Below are 18824 nucleotides of genomic sequence, written 5' to 3' on the forward strand. Positions count from 1 at the left end.
GAGGGCCTCAACGTCTATGTGAAGTCATTGATTCTGAGGGCCTCAAACTGTGTAATAGAGACCCCACTATCCTTCCCCTTCACAGGTTTAATGTATCAATTATCGATGTTGTCGTTTTTATTATCTGCTCTCACCTTTGTGATTGATGGTACACTTACTGTACTTGGAAGTGACTGCGTCATTGAAGCTTGTAAGGGACGAGTTCATTCAAGACTATAATGAACATTTTTTTTGCAAGACATTTCACCATGTCTACAAAACAGCCTCAGGGGAGCCCGTGAAACAGGGAGGAACTCCTTTAAAAAAAAAAATTCCCATATGAATTTTTAAATAGCGTTAAAATGATTCAGTGGTTTACTACACCCGCTGATATATGTATATATCAAGAGAGTGAACAGAAGACGAGGTGCTGTCTCACTACACTCTGAGGGTGAGTGAGGAGCACCTCCTGTTACGCTGTCCCCCAGGTGAGTATATAGCAGCAGGCAGTTGATCCGTCAGGAGAAAGTATGAAAATATTTCAAACTAACCTCATGTAACCTGTGGATAGAATTTAACTAAGTATTTTGTTTTGTCAAGAATTAATTTTTCAAGAAAATTCCCCAAGATAAACAATAAAAAAAATGTTTCTCATTGTTTGGTTGGAAATGGTTGTTTAAGAATCTTTAACTGATAGAAATTAGATTTATTTTAGAGTTAAAAGGGAAGAGAAATAAGGAAATAATTTATGTATTAAAACTGGCTGGCTGTGCGTCAGGAGCCTCGTGTGAGGTAACACTGCTCAACCCTGCGCATCCTCTCCTAACAGTGGCTTGTAATCAGTCTTAAGAGTGAAACTTTTTTATCCCTGCCATTACACTCGACCCTTCCCGATCAGTCTTGGCGTATCGTCGTTCACTGTCATTCATGAACCGGGAACAAAACACAACTCCTACCAACCTGTGATACAACTCATGCTGTGCCATGTGGACTGGCATCACATGCCACGCTAGTCTCCAATGACACATCAAATGAGCCAGATAAAGATATTCCAGTACTAGTTCCTTAGCCTTAATAAAAGCTTCCTCCTGTTCCTTGTCCCACTCCCAGTCCTGACCCTCACCTCGCAGCTCATACTGTACATCGGAGCCAATACAGTAGCGATATTAATTAGACTCTTAATGTGGTAATTAAGGTGACTTGAGCTTCACGTCTCTCACTTCTCTTGCCTCGCCTTCTGGGTATAAAGCGCTATTTATCACCATATGTCGAATGTCTATTGCTGGTATAGATATATCGAGCGACAGAGACGGTTGAAGTGTCAGTCACTGCCCCCCCCCCCCCTCCATCCTCCACTCTCCCCTCACTCTTTACCCTCCCCCTCTCCTCACTCCTCCCCTCATCCTCTCCTCCCCTCTTCCCCCCCCTCCTCCCACCCTCCTCCCACCCATGCCCTTCCTGCACCATGACTAAGCTCTCATTATCCCCGAGACGCTGGAGGGACCTGGAGGACGGAGGTGCGGGGTGACAGTACAGGTGGAGGCGCAAGACTAAAGAGGTGCGTAAGATGAGAGGGCTGTAAACATTGAGGCGCTTGACCTTAGAAGTGAAGGAGCGGGGCAGTACTTGATAGACGATATATACGACCAGATTCCTTCAAATCTCCAAAAGTTCTCGGGCACAGACGTGGATATAAAGGAGGAGAAAAGTCTTAAGAACAGGAAGACTATTGAAATATCAGAGAGGAATAGTGTGGTAACAAAGAAGGTACAAGGCTAAAAATCTTCGAATGCTAAAAGTCGAAGTCGGTAATCTAAGAACGAGAAGAAGAAGATCCTAGATGTGAAACAACAGAGAGGCTCCAAACACAGGTGACGAAACCACCGTCTCCCAGAGCGCGAGGTCAAGTAGCAAGGTAAGAGAGAGACGCAACACAGATGATACTAAATGTTACATAATACTTCCTTGAGATAAATGTATAGTATATATCAGGTGCCTCAAAGAGAGCTTAGGTTCTCAACTGGTTGAGCCATGTTAATATTGTTATTATTATCCACTCTGTATCTGTATTTTTCTGGCTAAATAAAATGTTTCAATTCAATTCAATTCACCAGTAGCGAACCAGGCAGGACCATGAGCACGGTGGCCGACGGTCCTCCCGCTACCCTCACCCTCCTGCTGCTAGTTCTCTCCCTCTTCCTCACGCAGGCACAGCTGGGTACGTATAGTGCATGCTCGTGTGTTATGACTAAAACTGCTTCGTAAATTAATAACTAAGAATAGTTTATTGTGAAATAATTCTTGAAACCAAAAATAGCATGATGATCAGATATACTACATGAATACGTCACCTTTATGTGATTAGATTCTAGTTATTCTGGTCATCGTCACTTAAAGAGTCCCCGTGTTAAGGCTCTGGTAATCATACTGATGCTGGGCAGTGTACAGTAGGTGCTCTTGGGGGGGTCATCGTCGCAGCATCAGGTGACAACTGACGAAACAAATACCAAGATCAAATTCTGTTTGAGGACAAACGAGTCTCATAGCAGGAGATTACCAGCAAATATGGTAATGGTACAGGTCTCGTCCCCGATTCTATACTCCACACACACACACACACACAATATCTCTCACCTGAACTACCAGTTTTGATGAAACTTGGCAAGTAGGTTGGGTGGCAAACAAGAATGAAAGTACTCTGTACTTAATTTTGAATGAAAATATGTTGAAAGTCAGGATTTGGCTTGGCTTGGGTAAGAAAGTAAACGGCTGAGTGAATAACTGCCCAATTCAGCATCCTCATTTACCCACCACCTGAATATGGGGAATTAACAAGCATACTGAACACCTTCTTCATCTCCTTCAGATGTGATCGGCGGGGAGGAGGACACTTACCCCGCCGTATACCTGCAATCACAGGGCGTCTCCAACAACAAGTCTTTCGTCCAGTGGAAGAAGTCCGTGCCCACCCTCTCCACCCTCACCGTCTGCCTCCACCTCTACCTCCTCCACACTCGCTCCAACCTAATGCCTCTTCTCAGCTACTCCGTCCCAGAGTTCCCAGATGAGCTACTAGTGTGTGAGTACTGGAGAGTGGGAGGAAGGGAGGGTAGGGGAATAAGAGACTCAAGACAATCAGGCAGAGACAGATAGAGACAAAAACAACTAAATTAAATAATTAGGTATACAGTTTAAAAGATAGACAATTATATATATATATATATATATATATATATATATATATATATATATATATATATATATATATATATATATATATATATATATATATATATATATATACATATATATATACATACATAGAGAGAGAGAGCAACTTTATTACAAACTGTGTTTCCCACGAGGGACTGTGGGTCTTCACTACCAAGGTGTTTTATCAGTTTTTTAATCAACCATCTTGTCGCCGCAGACGTCAACTGGGACACTGGGGCCGTGGTGGTGGTGTGCTGTGGTGGTGATGGTCATGTGGAGCTTGAGGGAGTGTTCACCTTCTCTATCCTCCACACCTGGGTACACATCTGCCTCGCACTGGACCTCCAAGCCTGGCGTTACACCCTAATGGTAGATTCTAAAGGTTACAGCGGGGAGGTGATCACACTGTCCGGGGAGGAACTGATAATGCAGGGCGGTGGAATACTCCTCCTGGGGCAAGAACAGGACCTGCATGGCGAAGGTTTCAACCTCGAGCAGAGCCTCGAGGCCTACATTGCCAACTTTCTCATTTACCCACAGTTTCTGAGAGAACAGCTCATCAACGAGTTTGTCTCCTGTGACTTTAGGAGGTTCGACACAGCCACAGTTTCCTTTGTTTTGATGACGGAAGACTGGCAAGCTTCTGGAGACGTTGAACTTTTTTTTGTCCCAAAACAAGAAGTGTGTGGGGAACCCCCAAAGACTCACGTCATGTTCCCAGAGCACCGCACTTTATACCAGTCTCAAGTGTTGTGCCAAATGTTGAAGGGAATGGTCGCCGTCCCAGAGAGTGAGGCGGAGAACAGACAGGTCGTAGAAGACACCAAGAGCCTCGTGGCGACTTGCACCACTGGCTACGGTGTGTACCTGTGGCTGGGGATCGGTGTAAGTCGTGGGGACGATACCTGGGAGTACATCAACCTGGAGACCAACGCAACTATCCAGTATAACAACTTCCGCCATGGATACGCCAGGTCCATCTCCACTTTCCGCTGCGTGTTTATGGACTCGCTGGCGGAGGGCAAGTGGGTGGTGTACCCGTGTAACATCAAGACCTGTACCGTGTGTACTTTCACCAGTCACACCACACTCAGGCTCCGGGGGCTGTGTGGTGACACGCTGCTCAACCGACAGTTTATCATCAACGGTATGAAGAACAACAAGGCACTGTTTGACGGCATCAGCCACACCCAGATCTACTGGGATAACACGACCTGGGTAATGCGGGACCTCTTCTTTAGCAAGATCACCGCCACTATGGAGATGACCAACATTATGCAATACCCACTAGGACTCCAACGTTGGAACATCACAGGTAAACATACCTAGACTTTTGTAGGAACTTTGTTGAGTCAAGTTTAAGTAATCAATACGATATAGAACGAAACTGTTAACTTTAATGTCAGTCAAGTGGTCTAAAGTCCACTCTGCTATGGCATGTATCGGATATTTCCTACTGCTGTATAACTTTCACCCTTTTTTCCACCTTGATATTCAACCCCACATGTATACTATCTCATCCAGGTGACAGATGTTCTCTTGAGATACAAAAACTGTTCTCAAACGTCTCTCTCAGAAGAGACAAACGTTCTCACAAGCGTTCTCCTAAGGCAGGGGTCACCAAACTTTTTTCACAGTGGGCCAGATAACTGAAAGAATGACGAGCGCGGGCCGCATAATCATTCTGTTCCATACTTGCAAGCCAGAACGAAAGCCATGGAAACCATGGTAACGTCAGAGCGTAGGCGGAGCTACCACGGCGGGCCTGATGAACTGACGTCGCGGGCCGGATCCGGCCCGCGGGCCGTAGTTTGGTGACCCCTGTCCTAAGGTAAGCGCGTGTCCTCTTAACTGTTCTCTTCAGGCGTCATTCCCAGTTTACACAGTTTACATGTCTCAGTCCCAGGTGACACAGGTGTTCTCCTCAGGTGACTCGTGCCCCACGACACAGCCAGAGCTGCTCTTAACCGCCTGCCGCGCTGACCAGTACACCTGCAACGACGGCACCTGTATCCTCAAGATGCAGCGATGTGACCTGGAGGTGAACTGCCCCGACCAGAGCGACGAGAGACTCTGTAACGCTGTAGTAGTCCCCAGAGACTACATCAAGGAGGTAGGTAGTTCCTAAGCTATATCCCTCTTCCTCCTCCCTCTGAGCCTTACTCCTAGCCTTTCCTTACTCGTGGCCCTCCCTTACTCGTGGCCCTCTCTCTTGTCCCTCCACTACTCATTTCTCTGCTCCTCGACTACTCATTACCCTTGCCCCTTCCTTCTGTTCTTTATTCCTTCCTTTTCAATACGCCTTACACCTGCCCTACCCCTGCCCTCTGCTCCTTCCCTTCCACTACTCGTTACTTCTATCCATCCCTCCTGTTCCTTACACTCTGCCGTGAAAACCACAAACCTACAGACAGTCATACCCCGTGTCAGGTACCGCCGGCACGGGTGGGCACGGAGCCAGCGAGGATCCACATCAACGTGACTATCTTGTCCATGCAACCCATCGATACCCGAAACATGAAGCTGACCTTTGACCTGAGTCTTGACCTTATTTGGCGGGATCCCAGACTCGACATGGAGAGCCTGAACTACGCGGAGACTCTTAACGTTATCCACGACGAGGAGAATATTTGGAGGCCGGAGATCATCTTTCAGGATGTGACCGGCACTGAGGCGGAGACCAAACTGCAGTGGGAGACCTTCGTGGCTGTGATGCAGTCTGGTCCTGACCCTGATGACATCACTAGGGTCAGAGAAGGTCAGTCCAGGGAAAGACAAATACTAGTTACTCTGACCTCAGTCTTTCTGGGTTGGGTTTACTGTATACATATTGTTTAGGAATTTTAGCTTAATTCGTCTCACTACATCTTTTAAAGTGTAATGATGCTTAAAGTTGTATAGAAACGTTACTACAATAGTCAGGATATTTGTCTCTGTATTATGTCTACTTTAACACAGGAGATTATGAAGGAATTTATAATTACACAATGATTTATTTTTATACTTAAGTACATAACCACAAGTTCTTTACCGTTTTCACACACACACACACACACACACACACACACACACACACACACTCATACACTCATACACTCACGCACCTACGTACATTACCCTCGTTGACTAATGAAGAATAACCTTGTTATGTGCTCCGCCAGATGAGGTGTATCCGGGGGATAAGAATTCACTGAAGCTGACACAGACGTATCATGTGATAGTGTCGTGCCAGATGAACCTGGTGTCTTACCCCTTCGACAGCCAGCTCTGTAGTTTCATTATACGGCTGCAGTACTTCACCAAGGATCTGGTGGCTTTCAAAGGCTCCGACATCTTGGTCGAGTACCGTGGCGCCAAGAACCTCAGGGAATACGAGATGAGACACGTGGAGATGGTCCAGTCCGATTGGAACAGCCATAGTGGCCAGGAGATCAGGTTCCGGCTAGAGAACCTGTCGGGGTTCTACGTGAGCAGCACCTACGTCCCGACCTTCCTCATGGTCCTCATCTGCTACTCTACCTTCTACTTTGAGCTGGACGACTTCAACGACCGGATCATGGTGTCGCTGACCGCCCTGCTCGTCCTGGCTACCCTCTTCACCCAGATCACCGAGACTACGCCCAAGACTTCCTACCTCAAGCTCCTGGACACGTGGTTTGTGGCGTGCATTCTCATCAACTTCTCCATCGTCATCCTGCTGGTGATCATCAACTACCAGAAGATGCGGGAAAGCAGCAACTTGGTAATGCCGTTCTCCAAGAAGAAGGTGATGTACCCACCGCCAGAACGTAGCCGCAAGACCAACCTGTTCTCCCAGATCGTCGTTCCCATTATCCTCTTGATCCTTGTCATCGCCTACGTCGGCGTCTCCGTCAATGAGATGTAAGGAGAGTGTGAAGACTGGGTTATATAACTCGTATAAAAAACCTATCGACGACCCGCCCTCTTCTTTCTTGTTCTCTCGGATACTGTTTACCTGTGAGTAACTCATAACAAGCCAACACCTCACGATACTGTGCCTTTACACTAAGGATCACCACACGATACTGTACTGTGTGCCTTTACACTCAGGATCAACAAACACACTATTCTGGCAAGTATATTTATAAATGTCTAGCACTTGAAATTATTTATCCGTTACCCCCATCGCCTTTCTTCGAAAAATATCGTTAAACTACAGTTTACCTTAATAAAAAGACGATTATAGTAAACAGTAAAAGGAAAAAAAGGTAATGGTTTTGTTAAAGTGTGGTGGTCACCTGAGAGGTACGAAGGTAGGCAGGACTTTAGTTAACAGCTGCCCTTCTGTTGTCATGACAATGTCCCTCTAAACAGCTGTTCCAGGGTTGTCCCGGATAGCCTGTGTGTGTGCACGATGAACTCATTCCACAATTTCGACAACGCCTTACAATGTTATATCACGGCCTAGTAGATACTGCACTCTTCCCTTGTCCTAAGGGTCACTAATCAGATCCTGGGGTACCCCCAGTCCACCCAGCTGGGGAAGTGAGGTCGGTCGAATGCAGTACCGACTGTGCTACCTCGTTGTGTACCGAAGGCTTAGTATACAATGTACTGTATCCACACTGCCACTAACGAACTGGCGGGCCTCTGTGGCCCACTTACACGTCTGTAGTTCCCACAGTGAATGAGCCTCAGTGAAATTATAATTGTTTTTGCTATGTGATATAAATATTGAACAGTATTACAACACATTAATAAGACATCTTGTACCTCCTTACTAAAACATAAGTAATATGTATTCAATAGTTTAGGCCATTTATCTCATGTAAACTCTGTCTTTTAATCCGGCCTCAAAGTATATTGTCCACAGGCTTGTGTGTGTACTTCACGACAAACACCAGGACCACACGTGAGCCACACGGTGATGGCTCTTAACAGTTGTTGTTTTGGTTTGTAGTAGATTATAATGATGTGTTTTAGAACCATTCGGGTAAATTTAAAGAAAGTAATACACTTCTTTAAGGGTTTATATACCCTACACTCAAGATATTTAACGTGTCTTTATTTACTTATTCATTTCTCTATTTTACACCATATTTACGCACTATTTAATATAAAAATATTCTGTACTAAAAATTATTTTCATGAAATGTCGTTTTTATTATGGAAGAAGATAAACCACCTTTGTGCTATTCTATCATATCCTCAGTAGACCTACCCAGTTTAGTAAACATATCGCTGCTGCAGCAGACACACCAACACTTAACAATTCCCAGACACTTGTTTGTATCGTGTTTAGATTTCTACACTGAATTATATTGGTAGTGTGGCCACCATGTAGAGGTGATACATTATACCTGAATAATACTCACGGTTCTGGTCTATGTGTTACTGAATGTATACAAAATAAAGTGTCAATGTTAACAAGGTATTTCTGCCACGTATGTTATCTCAGACTGATGTTACAGATATGTTTAAACGGATCACATAAACATTAGGCACCCCAGATATTGTTTCCTTCGGGCGTTTTGAAGACTTTTGAGTGGAAGTATTATATAATAGTAATACGGAGTAACACTTGAGAATGTTTGTTTTTACAGTACCTTAGACGATCACTTTTCACGAGTCGCCGAACTACCAAACTGACTTCCTCACCCATCTGTGGCCAATGTTATGCCCACGACACTGAACTAACCCTGAATGGCTGTTCACAAGCAGTGCTGGTCTGTTCACATAAGTGGCTGGGAGAGTTAACGAACTTTAGGGTGAGTCTGTACCAACGACGTCACTACTGAGTTTGTGTTCTACGGAGGTACAGTACACTACAGTATCTTCTTTGTTTACAATGAAGAATCTAGTTGTGATATTTTTCTCTTTTTTTTTCTCTGGGGATTTTATTTAGCTTTTCAGTTTGTCTGTTAATTCAAACTTGTGTAAATATTTCATCTATACAGTGCCTACGGTAAAGGTGTATAGAGAAGTGTATAACCTCCATGATCCACCCCTCCGAGTACGTATGCCCGTTACACCTGGTCAGTTCTCACCTCGGGCAAGTTTCACGGCAACTAGATACGTACGGCATTTTTTTCCGAATTCTCAGGAACTCAGAAACTCGTAAGATTACTTTTACACCTAATTAAAATAAAACTCTAAGTTATAGTTTATTCTTAGGTCAATTTCGACATATCTTCTCATTGCTTTAAATGAACCAGTTAGACGTGTTCTCCTAATGGCTCTAGTTAAGTGGTAACAATGAACGTATGAAGCTATGAGTATCTGATGCTTCTCCCTACGACCCACAATCACCTCATCCCCCAATCCAACCCAAGTACCCCCCAGGCCATCCCATCGGTATCTTACCCCCCACAAACCTCCTCCCAGGACCTCCAGTACTTACTGAGGTCGAATGTAAGAGTCTGCCCCAAAATTGGTAACTTCTACACCATTTGTCAACGATGGTGTGCAGTATCTGAGGGGTGTCTTCCTCACAAGTGTGTGTTTTAGGTAGGTCACCATGACAACTGTTGTACTGTGTAGGTCAGAACCGGGCCGTGCTGACACAGGTGTGGTGAACGACCAAGAGGATAAGAATCACATTATCCTGGAGCTGGAGGCTCTGAAAATATCTGTTTGTGTTGGGAACCTGACCAGCTGGTGTTTTGAACCAACTGCGTGAGTGTGTCACAAGGATACCTGCAGGTGGGTATATATACTGGGTGTGGCCGCCGCTACCGCATATTCTCCTCCATCATCATCATCATGGCAGCTTTCTGGTGGTCAGCTGTGTGTGTCTGTCTGTTGGGTAAGTTGGCGCTGAGTTTTTCTGTTGCGTTATACATGATATGGTTTCCTCTTGTGTGTGTGTACCACTGTCACCCCCCCCCCCTCAACACAGACTGGCCCACATTAACTTTTCAAGAACAGGTGAACGTCTTCTCACGATTTATCACACCTCCAGCCATCTCTGGCAACTCTAGCTTGCAACCACTACCACCTCCACTAACACAACGACCACCAACACAACCACCACCTGCTCCACCACCACCAACGCCTCCACGATTCCTTCCCATCTAACACACTTCGGATCACATGAAGAATCTCCCCCCCGCCCCTCCCCCAGGTCGCGTTGGGGGAAGGGGGGGATTCTTCAGATGTACGTATGCTATCTGGGTGCATAGTATTCAGTTGATCACCTTGATCTAACACTGGAGTAATGTGGTCAGTGACAGGTCGCAGGGAGGTGGGGATTACTTTTACTTAGTGAGAGGTTAGGTAAAGTGAGCCCCTAAGCTAACGTACCGTAACCAATTCTATATTGCATCTACATACACTCTTTACTATAATTATTAGGCTTATGTTTTATTTGTATGTCCTGAATACATTCCTTGGTTGACTTACGGTACCAAAACTAGTGAGGAAAAGCAATCCATCAGTTAGAACAGGGTGAGTCAGGGAGATTCTTCTGTTGGCTACTCTGGAGGGGGGAGGACCTTCATATGATCCCACAGTTCTTCCTCTAATTATTCCCTTTTACTTTATATTGTCTTTCTATCAGTGACCGTTGACCTATGTGTGGCAACAGGTATGGGGGCTGGGGGGGAGGAGAACCCCGTGGGCGACAACTACTTAACCCTGACGCTGGACTGGGCCATGAGCTGGGGAGTCTGGGGCCCTAAGGCCTACTGTCCTACAGGAACCTACGCCTACGGCTTCAACATCAAGGTGGGATAGAACCTAATCTGGAACCTAAGCTTTCCCTATAATAAACTGATTTTAATATTACCACTAATTTAGGAAGTTTCACGCGGAGAAATATCATGTATGAGAGGAAGGGTTGAGTGTTTTAAATATTTACTCTTGGCAAATAGAGCAATTAACAGATCTGCAGATAAAGGTTACCTGAGGGTGTTTACCGCAGGTAGAGTCAGAGGGCGCCGTCGACGACACATCCATAAACGGCATCATGTTGTACTGCCGCGCCCCGGGTGATGTCGGCCATGACGGTATCTCGCCTAAGGTGGACGCTGGGGAATACACCATCACCTCCACCGTCCAGCGGTGGGGAGACTGGCGGGGTAAGACTTCCACCTTGTTCATATTTTTGGAGTTTTACTGATGCGCATGTGAACTATTACGGGAATTTTTTATGCATACCGAGTGAAAAACAAGATGCAGTATAGCGCCTCCTTTGGTCTTTGTAAGGACTAAAAATATGAGAATTTGGTTGTTATAATACAGATTAATGCCATGAAATGAATTTTTAATTCCACCCTTCTTTTCTCTGGTGGCTTTAAGGTTGGTAAATTAGCTGTCAGTTTGTTACAGCCGAGTGAGAGTTTCTCCCGCTTCGCCAGGTAAGAGAGAGTGTTTTCAGGGTTTCTTAACGGGCCTGAAAATGAAGAGTGAGGAATATCAGGGCATAATCGAGGACGACACAGCTGCCAATGACCTGGAGATGCAGTGTAACTGGAGCACCGAGACCCTGAACGGCGGCGGCAACCACTGGGGATACTGGAGTGACTATGCTGATTGTCCTGATGGTAAGAAGTCTTGTTTACATTGTACTTAACTCTCCTTTGTGTAGAAATTATCTTCGTTGTGATCAAATAGAAATATATGAGCATATGACAGTGAATAGTGATCGATGGCAACTGAGACGCCTGTCAATTAATAATAATCCTAAGTAGAACGTTTATTAGGATAATGAGGTCACAATAGTAATGAATATATTATACTGTGACAGACCAACACTTTTCGGATATCTACCATTACAAACGTTGTACAATACACTGTCGCTTCTTCACTTACACGTTCACTAAAATGGTTCCTCTGATGTGTGGGTGTAGGGATGTTGCTTCCTCTGTAACAGGATCTCATATCATATCCTATGTTATTATCTTTTGAACATATTTTCACCACTCATTTATTTGAGCTAAATTAATATGTCGTACAAAAACCTGAAAGATTTAAGTCTCAGCTGCGAGAAGATGACTTGAGGCGGGCTGAGGCAGTCTTGTGTACATGTGCTCGACCCGAGTTATACTGATGGATCATTTCATATCATTCTTACAATCTTTCTTTGCGGATAAAAACCTTGTTAAAGATTTCCTCTTTCCTTGGTGTTAATATTGATGTTTTCATATACAAAATGCTTTATCTGACAAGGTCGTCATATGACGTTTACAAAACCTTAACCAATTAATTAGGAGGAATAATATTCACTTAATACTCAACTGACTGAATACTTAAAGCTTTTGAAGAGAAAACTACGCCATTAATATTATAAGTATAATTCTCCCCAAAATAACATAAAGGAATAAAAAATATATATTTATACAGTGCACAAAACTACGGTGTATTCCATTCTAACAGGTTGGGTAATATGTGGCATCGAGACCCGCGTCGAGGCTGAAACTGCTACAGATGACACAGCTCTGAACGATGTGCGCATGTTTTGTTGTGACACGACCTCTTAGGTGACCTCACAACTCCCGGAGTGACCTCCACACCCTTAGATGACTTCACCTCCCACTGGAACTGAGTCTTCTCACAGACGTCTCCCAGCAACCACTGTCAACAGTTGACACGAGTAAAAAATCAAAAGTATGGTCAGGCAAATAGTAGAAATAATATTTCACCTTTTTGAAAGAAACCTGAAATAAAGACTTGAAGCTTCTCCATTTTTGCATTCACCAACACAGAAAATTGTTTGGCAGATTTTGTTCCTCTCAGCAGGCTCCTTTAGGAAGTGGCAACTGCCATCATATAAAATCAATAAACAGTTGAAGCAACCTAAGCTGTTACTAATATCGACATTAATATTAGTTGAGTTTATTTGTGGCCAGGGTAATATTTGTTTTGTTTTTTAGTTTCAATAAATTATGAAACTGAAGAAATGTACTGTACGCTTTCCTTTTATACAATGCGTAAGCAACTCAAAAAACTAATGGTCACCTATATACTCACCTGGTTCACTAGCGTATAAGTTTACTAGAAGATGCTTGTTTTAGAGGTTAATTTCAGATATATGAAGTTGTGAATGGCATTCCCAAAGCAAAATAATTTTTTATGGATATTTAATTGAAATCCGATAAACACTGTGGTTATAGTTTCCTCTATGAAGCCACTGCGTTAACCACCGACGACCTTCCTGGAGGCTGCACAACACAAGTCTGGATATCTGGAGGTTCTGAAAATATCTGTTTGTGTTGGGAACCTGACCAGCTGGTGTTTTGAACCAACTGCGTGAGTGTGTCACAAGGATACCTGCAGGTGGGTATATATACTGGGTGTGGCCGCTGCTACCGCATATTCTCCTCCATCATCATCATGGCAGCCTTCTGGTGGTCAGCTGTGTGTGTCTGTCTGTTGGGTAAGTTGGCGCTGAGTTCTTCTGTTGTGTTATACATGATATGGTTTCCTCTTGTGTGTGTGTGTGTGTAAGTACGTTTAGCTTTCTTTCAGATCTGTATGTCAACATAAAGTGAATGTGTGTGAACTACTGGACACGTCTCTGTGATTCTCATATTTAGACGCTACTTGAGATATAATTAGTTGAATTGTGATGAAGTCATCCTGCTAATTTTCAGCCTTTAAATTTACATAGGAAGATTCGATTTTCGATTTTTTCTGTAAATTCCACCATTCCTAACTTAACCTAACCTGGTGAATCTTTTGTAAAAGAATCTAGATTGGATAAAGTGCGTTTAGTTTCGCTAATCAGTTCTGAGACGCTGCTGTACCGATGCTTCCAAATTTCTACCAGACAATATTCAGCGTGGACAGTATAGCCCAACATAATGAATATTACATTTGTTTGTCTTAGAGGAAACACAGGTAACTGGAGTCCATCCACAGTTCCATTTTGTATTATTTTGAATTAAAGTTACGGTATAGTTCTACAGATTTGTGCTGCATTAAATATTTAGAAAAACCTGTAAATTAAATCGTTAATAAGTTGATTACAAAAAGAAAAAACAAAAATAACGAATCTTCTACCATTCAATATCACGGATATAAAAATATAATGCAGCTTAGTGACTTAAAACCTCGCTATTTAAAAGGTAAGTACAGAACTTTTAATTATACTGCCCTAACACCACGTATCCCACTCTATACCCCCCCACCCCCCCCCCCCCCCGTCCGCCACATTCACACATTGCCACATCACCTTGTCAACATGTGAACCTATTCTCATGATAACTTTATTTTGGAGATGTTGGTTTTATTTATAAAAGTGCTGCCACCCCCTCACCCCCGAGGCTCCATACTACCTCCCGTCTCTTTACGTAACCCTTACTCCTACTACTTCTGTCATCAATAGCTCACAGCTACCACTCAAACCCCCACCACCAACGATGTCTCCACCATTCCCTCCCGCTTAGCACAGTTCTTCCTCTAATTATTCTCCTTTATTTTATATTGTCTTTCTATCAGTGACCGTTGACCTATGTGTGGCAACAGGTATGGGGGCTGGGGGGGAGGAGAACCCCGTGGGCGACAACTACTTAACCCTGACGCTGGACTGGGCCATGAGCTGGGGAGTCTGGGGCCCTAAGGCCTACTGTCCTACAGGAACCTACGCCTACGGCTTCAACATCAAGGTGGGATAGAACATAATCTGGAACCTAAGCTTTCCCTATAATAAACTGATTTTAATATTACCACTAATTTAAGAAGTTTCACGCGGAGAAATATCATGTATGAGAGGAAGGGTTGAGTGTTTTAAATATTTACTCTTGGCAAATAGAGCAATTAACAGATCTACAGATAAAGGTTACCTGAGGGTGTTTACCGCAGGTAGAGTCAGAGGGCGCTTCTGACGACACATCCATAAACGGCATCATGTTGTACTGCCGCGCCCCGGGTGATGTCGGCCATGACGGTATCTCGCCTAAGGTGGACGCTGGGGAATACACCATCACCTCCACCGTCCAGCGGTGGGGAGACTGGCGGGGTAAGACCTCCACCTTGTTCATATTATTGAAGTTGTACTGATGCGAATGTGTATATGACTCAGTTTCGTGATTCCTTTGGTCTTTGTAAAGAGTGAGAACAAGGATACTTGGTTATTCATATGGAATATATATGGACATTGCGCATCAATCACAGGGAGGCACTGAAGAAACTCTAGTACAGTATTGTCATATTTTTACACCATAGAAACATCAAAATGAGGCGCCCCGCATCGTATGGGTTATTCCCGCCAAAATTTAAATGCCGAGAAACCGGAGTTTAAAGTTTTTCCAACTTCAAACATGCATAATTTTGTTGTTTTTTGAGATATAGTATTTTTTTTTTTTTTTTCATTTTGAAGCTAAAGGACTGTACTTGCAGATGGTAGGTAGCGCGTCATAAAATAATGTACTCGGTTGTTTCAATGTTGACTTGAAGCAATAAAGCTCCCACCCACTTCTTTTTTTTACTTTACTCGATATCAGAATGTAGATCCCACCACAACAAAAGAGAACTAAGGGAGAGGAATTCCTCCTCATTGGCTGGAGGGGCCGCGACGTAGATAGCAGACGCTCACTGTCATTGGCCGAGACGGGGGGAGGAGGCTGCAGGCCGGCTCCTGTGATTGACCGCCCGCTCCTCACTCAAGAACAGTTATGGGGTGTACGACGCCATTTACGATGACCTTCTTGCCCTGATCTTTTTTCAGCAATATAGCCTTTAACACATGGAACTCTGCACTTTTCGAAGCTTTGGAGGAGTCTCGAAGCAAGTTTCCTGGTGGGAATTATTAGCTCGTACCGTACTCAAAATATCGAAACTTCGAGATCTCTCCAGAGCTTCGAAAAGGTGGTATTCCTGAACAAAATATCAGGGCAAGAAGGTCATCGTAAATGGCGTCGTTCAACCCATGACTTTTTGAAAAGCTGCTCACTGATGGGACAAGAGCACCTGACGACACGAAAGCTAAGCCCATACTTTTCTGTCTGCCACAAATCGATGTTCTACCCTATTTTCAAAGGTATTTCAACCTTATTTACAGTGTAGCATGGAGATCTTATCAACTACCATCGTATAGAGCTAGGCCGAAAATAGTGCTTTCCAACAAAAAACGGTTTTCGCCCGGGGTGGTTTGAACAAACCATACGATGCCGGGGACCTCAAATCTTTGTTTCTTCATTGTTTTACACACACTGTTCATCCTGGTCCCAGGAATGTAATATCATTTGGTTGGTTCATACACAGTACTTAGTAAATATTTCTGGCTCTCAAAATTTTTAGGCCTGTGATAAACGCCAGCAAACGCCTGGTCTTGTTTCTGATATAGTAAAGTCACTTGCTGTTTAGCAGCCGCCATCTTGAACTCCGACTTTACGATGAATCTTTCAGACTTCTAGTCCTCCCTATTACTTTGATCGTCAAAACTGACCATCCGATACTAAGACGTTCACTTCCCAGGAGTCTGTAAAAGGTAAGAGTGTGTTGGTATTGGTTTGGTCTTGCTTTTCGGTGAAGCAGTTTATTGAACACAAATTTTAAGTTAGGATGCACACTCTCCATACCAAGCTTTGGCTACATACTGTCCAGAAAATGTTGATCACATATCTGCTAAGAATGTTAAAAAAATATTAACGTAAATCTAGGTTTATGACGTAAAATGATTGATTTTCTCCAGTCGCGTCTCCTGCGGTTCTACCTTTGTGAAATTATCCGGCGACAATCTGTATGTTGTATCACTCGTCTCTTTCGTGGTGTACAATGAGTGTTTCTCCCGCCTGGGCCAGGTAAGCGTGAGTGTTATGAGGGGTTCCTGACGGGCCTAAAAATGAAGAGCGAGGAAGACCAGGGGCTCTTCGAGGACGACACAGCTGCCAATGACCTGGAGATGCAGTGTAACTGGAGCACCGAGACCCTGAACGGCGGCGGCAACCACTGGGGACACTGGAGTGACTATGCTGATTGTCCTGATGGTAAGAAGTCTTGTTTACATTGTACTTAACTCTCCTTTGTGTAGAAATTATCTTCGTTGTGATCAAATAGAAATATATGAGCATATGACAGTGAATAGTGATCAATGGCAACTGAGACGCCTGTCAATTAATAATAATCCTAAGTAGAACGTTTATTAGGATAATGAGGTCACAATAGTAATGAATATATTATACTGTGACAGACCAACACTTTTCGGATATCTACCATTACAAACGTTGTACAATACACTGTCGCTTCTTCACTTACACGTTCACTAAAATGGTTCCTCTGATGTGTGGGTGTAGGGATGTTGCTTCCTCTGTAACAGGATCTCATATCATATCCTATGTTATTATCTTTTGAACATATTTTCACCACTCATTTATTTGAGCTAAATTAATATGTCGTACAAAAACCTGAAAGATTTAAGTCTCAGCTGCGAGAAGATGACTTGAGGCGGGCTGAGGCAGTCTTGTGTACATGTGCTCGACCCGAGTTATACTGATGGATCATTTCATATCATTCTTACAATCTTTCTTTGCGGATAAAAACCTTGTTAAAGATTTCCTTGTTTTCATATACAAAATGCTTTATTTGCCAAGGTCTTCATATGACGTTTATAAAACCTTTCTTTAACCAATGAAATAGGATGAATGATACTCACATAATACTCAACTGAGTGAATAATTATAAATTTTGAAGAGAAAACTACGCCATTAATATTATAAGTATAATTCTCTCCAAAATAACATAAAGGAATAAAAAATATATATTTATACAGTGCACAAAACTACGGTGTATTCCATTCTAACAGGTTGGGTAATATGTGGCATCGAGACCCGCGTCGAGGCTGAAACTGCTTCAGATGACACAGCTCTGAACGACGTGCGCATGTTTTGTTGTGACACGACCTCTTAGATGACCTCACAACCCCCGGAATGACCTCCACATCCCGATGTTTTGTTGCAGAAAACTCAAAGACTTCATCACCACCATCAGCCACAAGTAACCTCTATCACCAGCAGCTTTAGAGGATAATTCAGCTACAGCAGGAGAAGTCTAGGCTGTAACCTTCCTCTTCTGTCATCAACCACTAACTAAGAGTTGTCTAGACGACAAGAAGGGAAAGTAAATGGCCTCAGAGATTACTTTTGGCTTTATTTTTCTCTTTAAAAGTGATATTGGAGATTTTCACCACTAATCCAATAATTACTCGATCTCTCTTGAGAAAGCCGCAATGAAGTTTCTCTGAGAGCTCACTTTGGGTATAAACTTTCTTCATTTTGATATATTAGTCGGTTTGTAGCCTCGACGACTTCCAAGTCCTTGTAACCTCCACAGCGGGTTTCTGGTTCTCTTTAGTCTTATTACTGGGGCTGTAAGTAGGTTCATATTCGCCCGTCCTCCGCCACCACTACGTTGTGACCTGCCTGGTGAATCTTTTGTTCCTCTTGGCAGTCTATTTTAGGAAGTGGCAACTGCCATCCTGTAAAATCGATCCCGAGGTTACCAAACCCTGAAACATGAACAGTTGAGGCAAAATCAGTTGTTACTAAAAACGACATTGTTATAGTTTTAAGAGCTTGTAAACTATGTAGTTTATAATACCGAAGGTTTTAACTGTCCTCCATTCTTCAAATAAATTTGGAGTCTAATGAAGATATATTTTAACGTTTTCCTTTTATATAGTGTATATTAAACTGCTGTGCTGTGTTAAGCTCTCACCACTTTCCTGAAATAAT

At 43.4% G+C, this 18824-nt stretch overlaps 3 protein-coding genes across 8 annotated transcripts; all 3 read left to right on the forward strand.

The window, feature by feature from the left end:
- Positions 1-1393: 1393 nt before the first annotated feature.
- Positions 1394-8580, forward strand: LOC121876535. 2 transcript variants are annotated; one of them, XM_042381722.1, is made up of 7 exons: positions 1394-1894; positions 2094-2197; positions 2846-3058; positions 3410-4507; positions 5121-5305; positions 5623-5950; positions 6354-8580. In XM_042381722.1, exons 2-7 carry the CDS (start codon positions 2113-2115, stop codon positions 7076-7078), a joined length of 2634 nt encoding a protein of 877 aa, XP_042237656.1. In that variant the 5' UTR covers positions 1394-1894; positions 2094-2112; the 3' UTR covers positions 7079-8580. The 2 variants fall into 2 exon arrangements, with proteins under 2 accessions (XP_042237656.1, XP_042237657.1); XM_042381723.1 differs by having other exon boundaries at positions 2097-2197.
- A 1083-nt stretch (positions 8581-9663) lies between these two features.
- Positions 9664-12831, forward strand: LOC121876536 (vitelline membrane outer layer protein 1-like). 4 transcript variants are annotated; one of them, XM_042381725.1, is made up of 5 exons: positions 9664-9958; positions 10712-10878; positions 11075-11231; positions 11511-11696; positions 12529-12831. In XM_042381725.1, exons 1-5 carry the CDS (start codon positions 9916-9918, stop codon positions 12630-12632), a joined length of 657 nt encoding a protein of 218 aa, XP_042237659.1. In that variant the 5' UTR covers positions 9664-9915; the 3' UTR covers positions 12633-12831. The 4 variants fall into 4 exon arrangements, with proteins under 4 accessions (XP_042237659.1, XP_042237661.1, XP_042237658.1 ...); XM_042381727.1 differs by having other exon boundaries at positions 9679-9958; positions 10739-10878; XM_042381724.1 differs by lacking the exon at positions 9664-9958 and adding an exon at positions 10070-10309.
- Positions 12832-13209: 378 nt separating this feature from the next.
- On the forward strand, positions 13210-18741 carry LOC121876537 (vitelline membrane outer layer protein 1-like). Of its 2 annotated transcripts, none has more exons than XM_042381729.1 (5): positions 13210-13528; positions 14593-14759; positions 14956-15112; positions 16896-17081; positions 17897-18741. In XM_042381729.1, the coding sequence occupies exons 1-5, from the start codon at positions 13486-13488 to the stop codon at positions 17998-18000; spliced, it is 657 nt and encodes a 218-aa protein (XP_042237663.1). In that variant the 5' UTR covers positions 13210-13485; the 3' UTR covers positions 18001-18741. The 2 variants fall into 2 exon arrangements, with proteins under 2 accessions (XP_042237663.1, XP_042237664.1); XM_042381730.1 differs by having other exon boundaries at positions 13218-13528; positions 14620-14759.
- Positions 18742-18824: the final 83 nt, after the last annotated feature.

Source organism: Homarus americanus, unplaced genomic scaffold (genome assembly GCF_018991925.1).
Source record: "Homarus americanus isolate GMGI-L3 unplaced genomic scaffold, GMGI_Hamer_2.0 scaffold28, whole genome shotgun sequence".
Lineage (NCBI taxonomy): Eukaryota > Metazoa > Arthropoda > Malacostraca > Decapoda > Nephropidae > Homarus > Homarus americanus.

Bases quoted from the DNA above. Each gene is read 5' to 3' on its own strand.
- LOC121876535 (XM_042381722.1), top strand. From the start codon at position 2,113: ATGAGCACGGTGGCCGACGGTCCTCCCGCTACCCTCACCCTCCTGCTG. The intron at 3,059-3,409 runs GTGAGTACTGGA...TTGTCGCCGCAG, and splicing joins CCCAGATGAGCTACTAGTGT to ACGTCAACTGGGACACTGGG. The intron at 5,951-6,353 runs GTCAGTCCAGGG...GTGCTCCGCCAG, and splicing joins CATCACTAGGGTCAGAGAAG to ATGAGGTGTATCCGGGGGAT.
- LOC121876536 (XM_042381724.1), top strand. From the start codon at position 10,246: ATGAAGAATCTCCCCCCCGCCCCTCCCCCAGGTCGCGTTGGGGGAAGG. The intron at 10,879-11,074 runs GTGGGATAGAAC...TGTTTACCGCAG, and splicing joins CCTACGGCTTCAACATCAAG to GTAGAGTCAGAGGGCGCCGT. The intron at 11,697-12,528 runs GTAAGAAGTCTT...CCATTCTAACAG, and splicing joins CTATGCTGATTGTCCTGATG to GTTGGGTAATATGTGGCATC.
- LOC121876537 (XM_042381729.1), top strand. From the start codon at position 13,486: ATGGCAGCCTTCTGGTGGTCAGCTGTGTGTGTCTGTCTGTTGG. The intron at 13,529-14,592 runs GTAAGTTGGCGC...TCTTTCTATCAG, and splicing joins TGTGTGTGTCTGTCTGTTGG to TGACCGTTGACCTATGTGTG. The intron at 15,113-16,895 runs GTAAGACCTCCA...CGCCTGGGCCAG, and splicing joins GCGGTGGGGAGACTGGCGGG to GTAAGCGTGAGTGTTATGAG.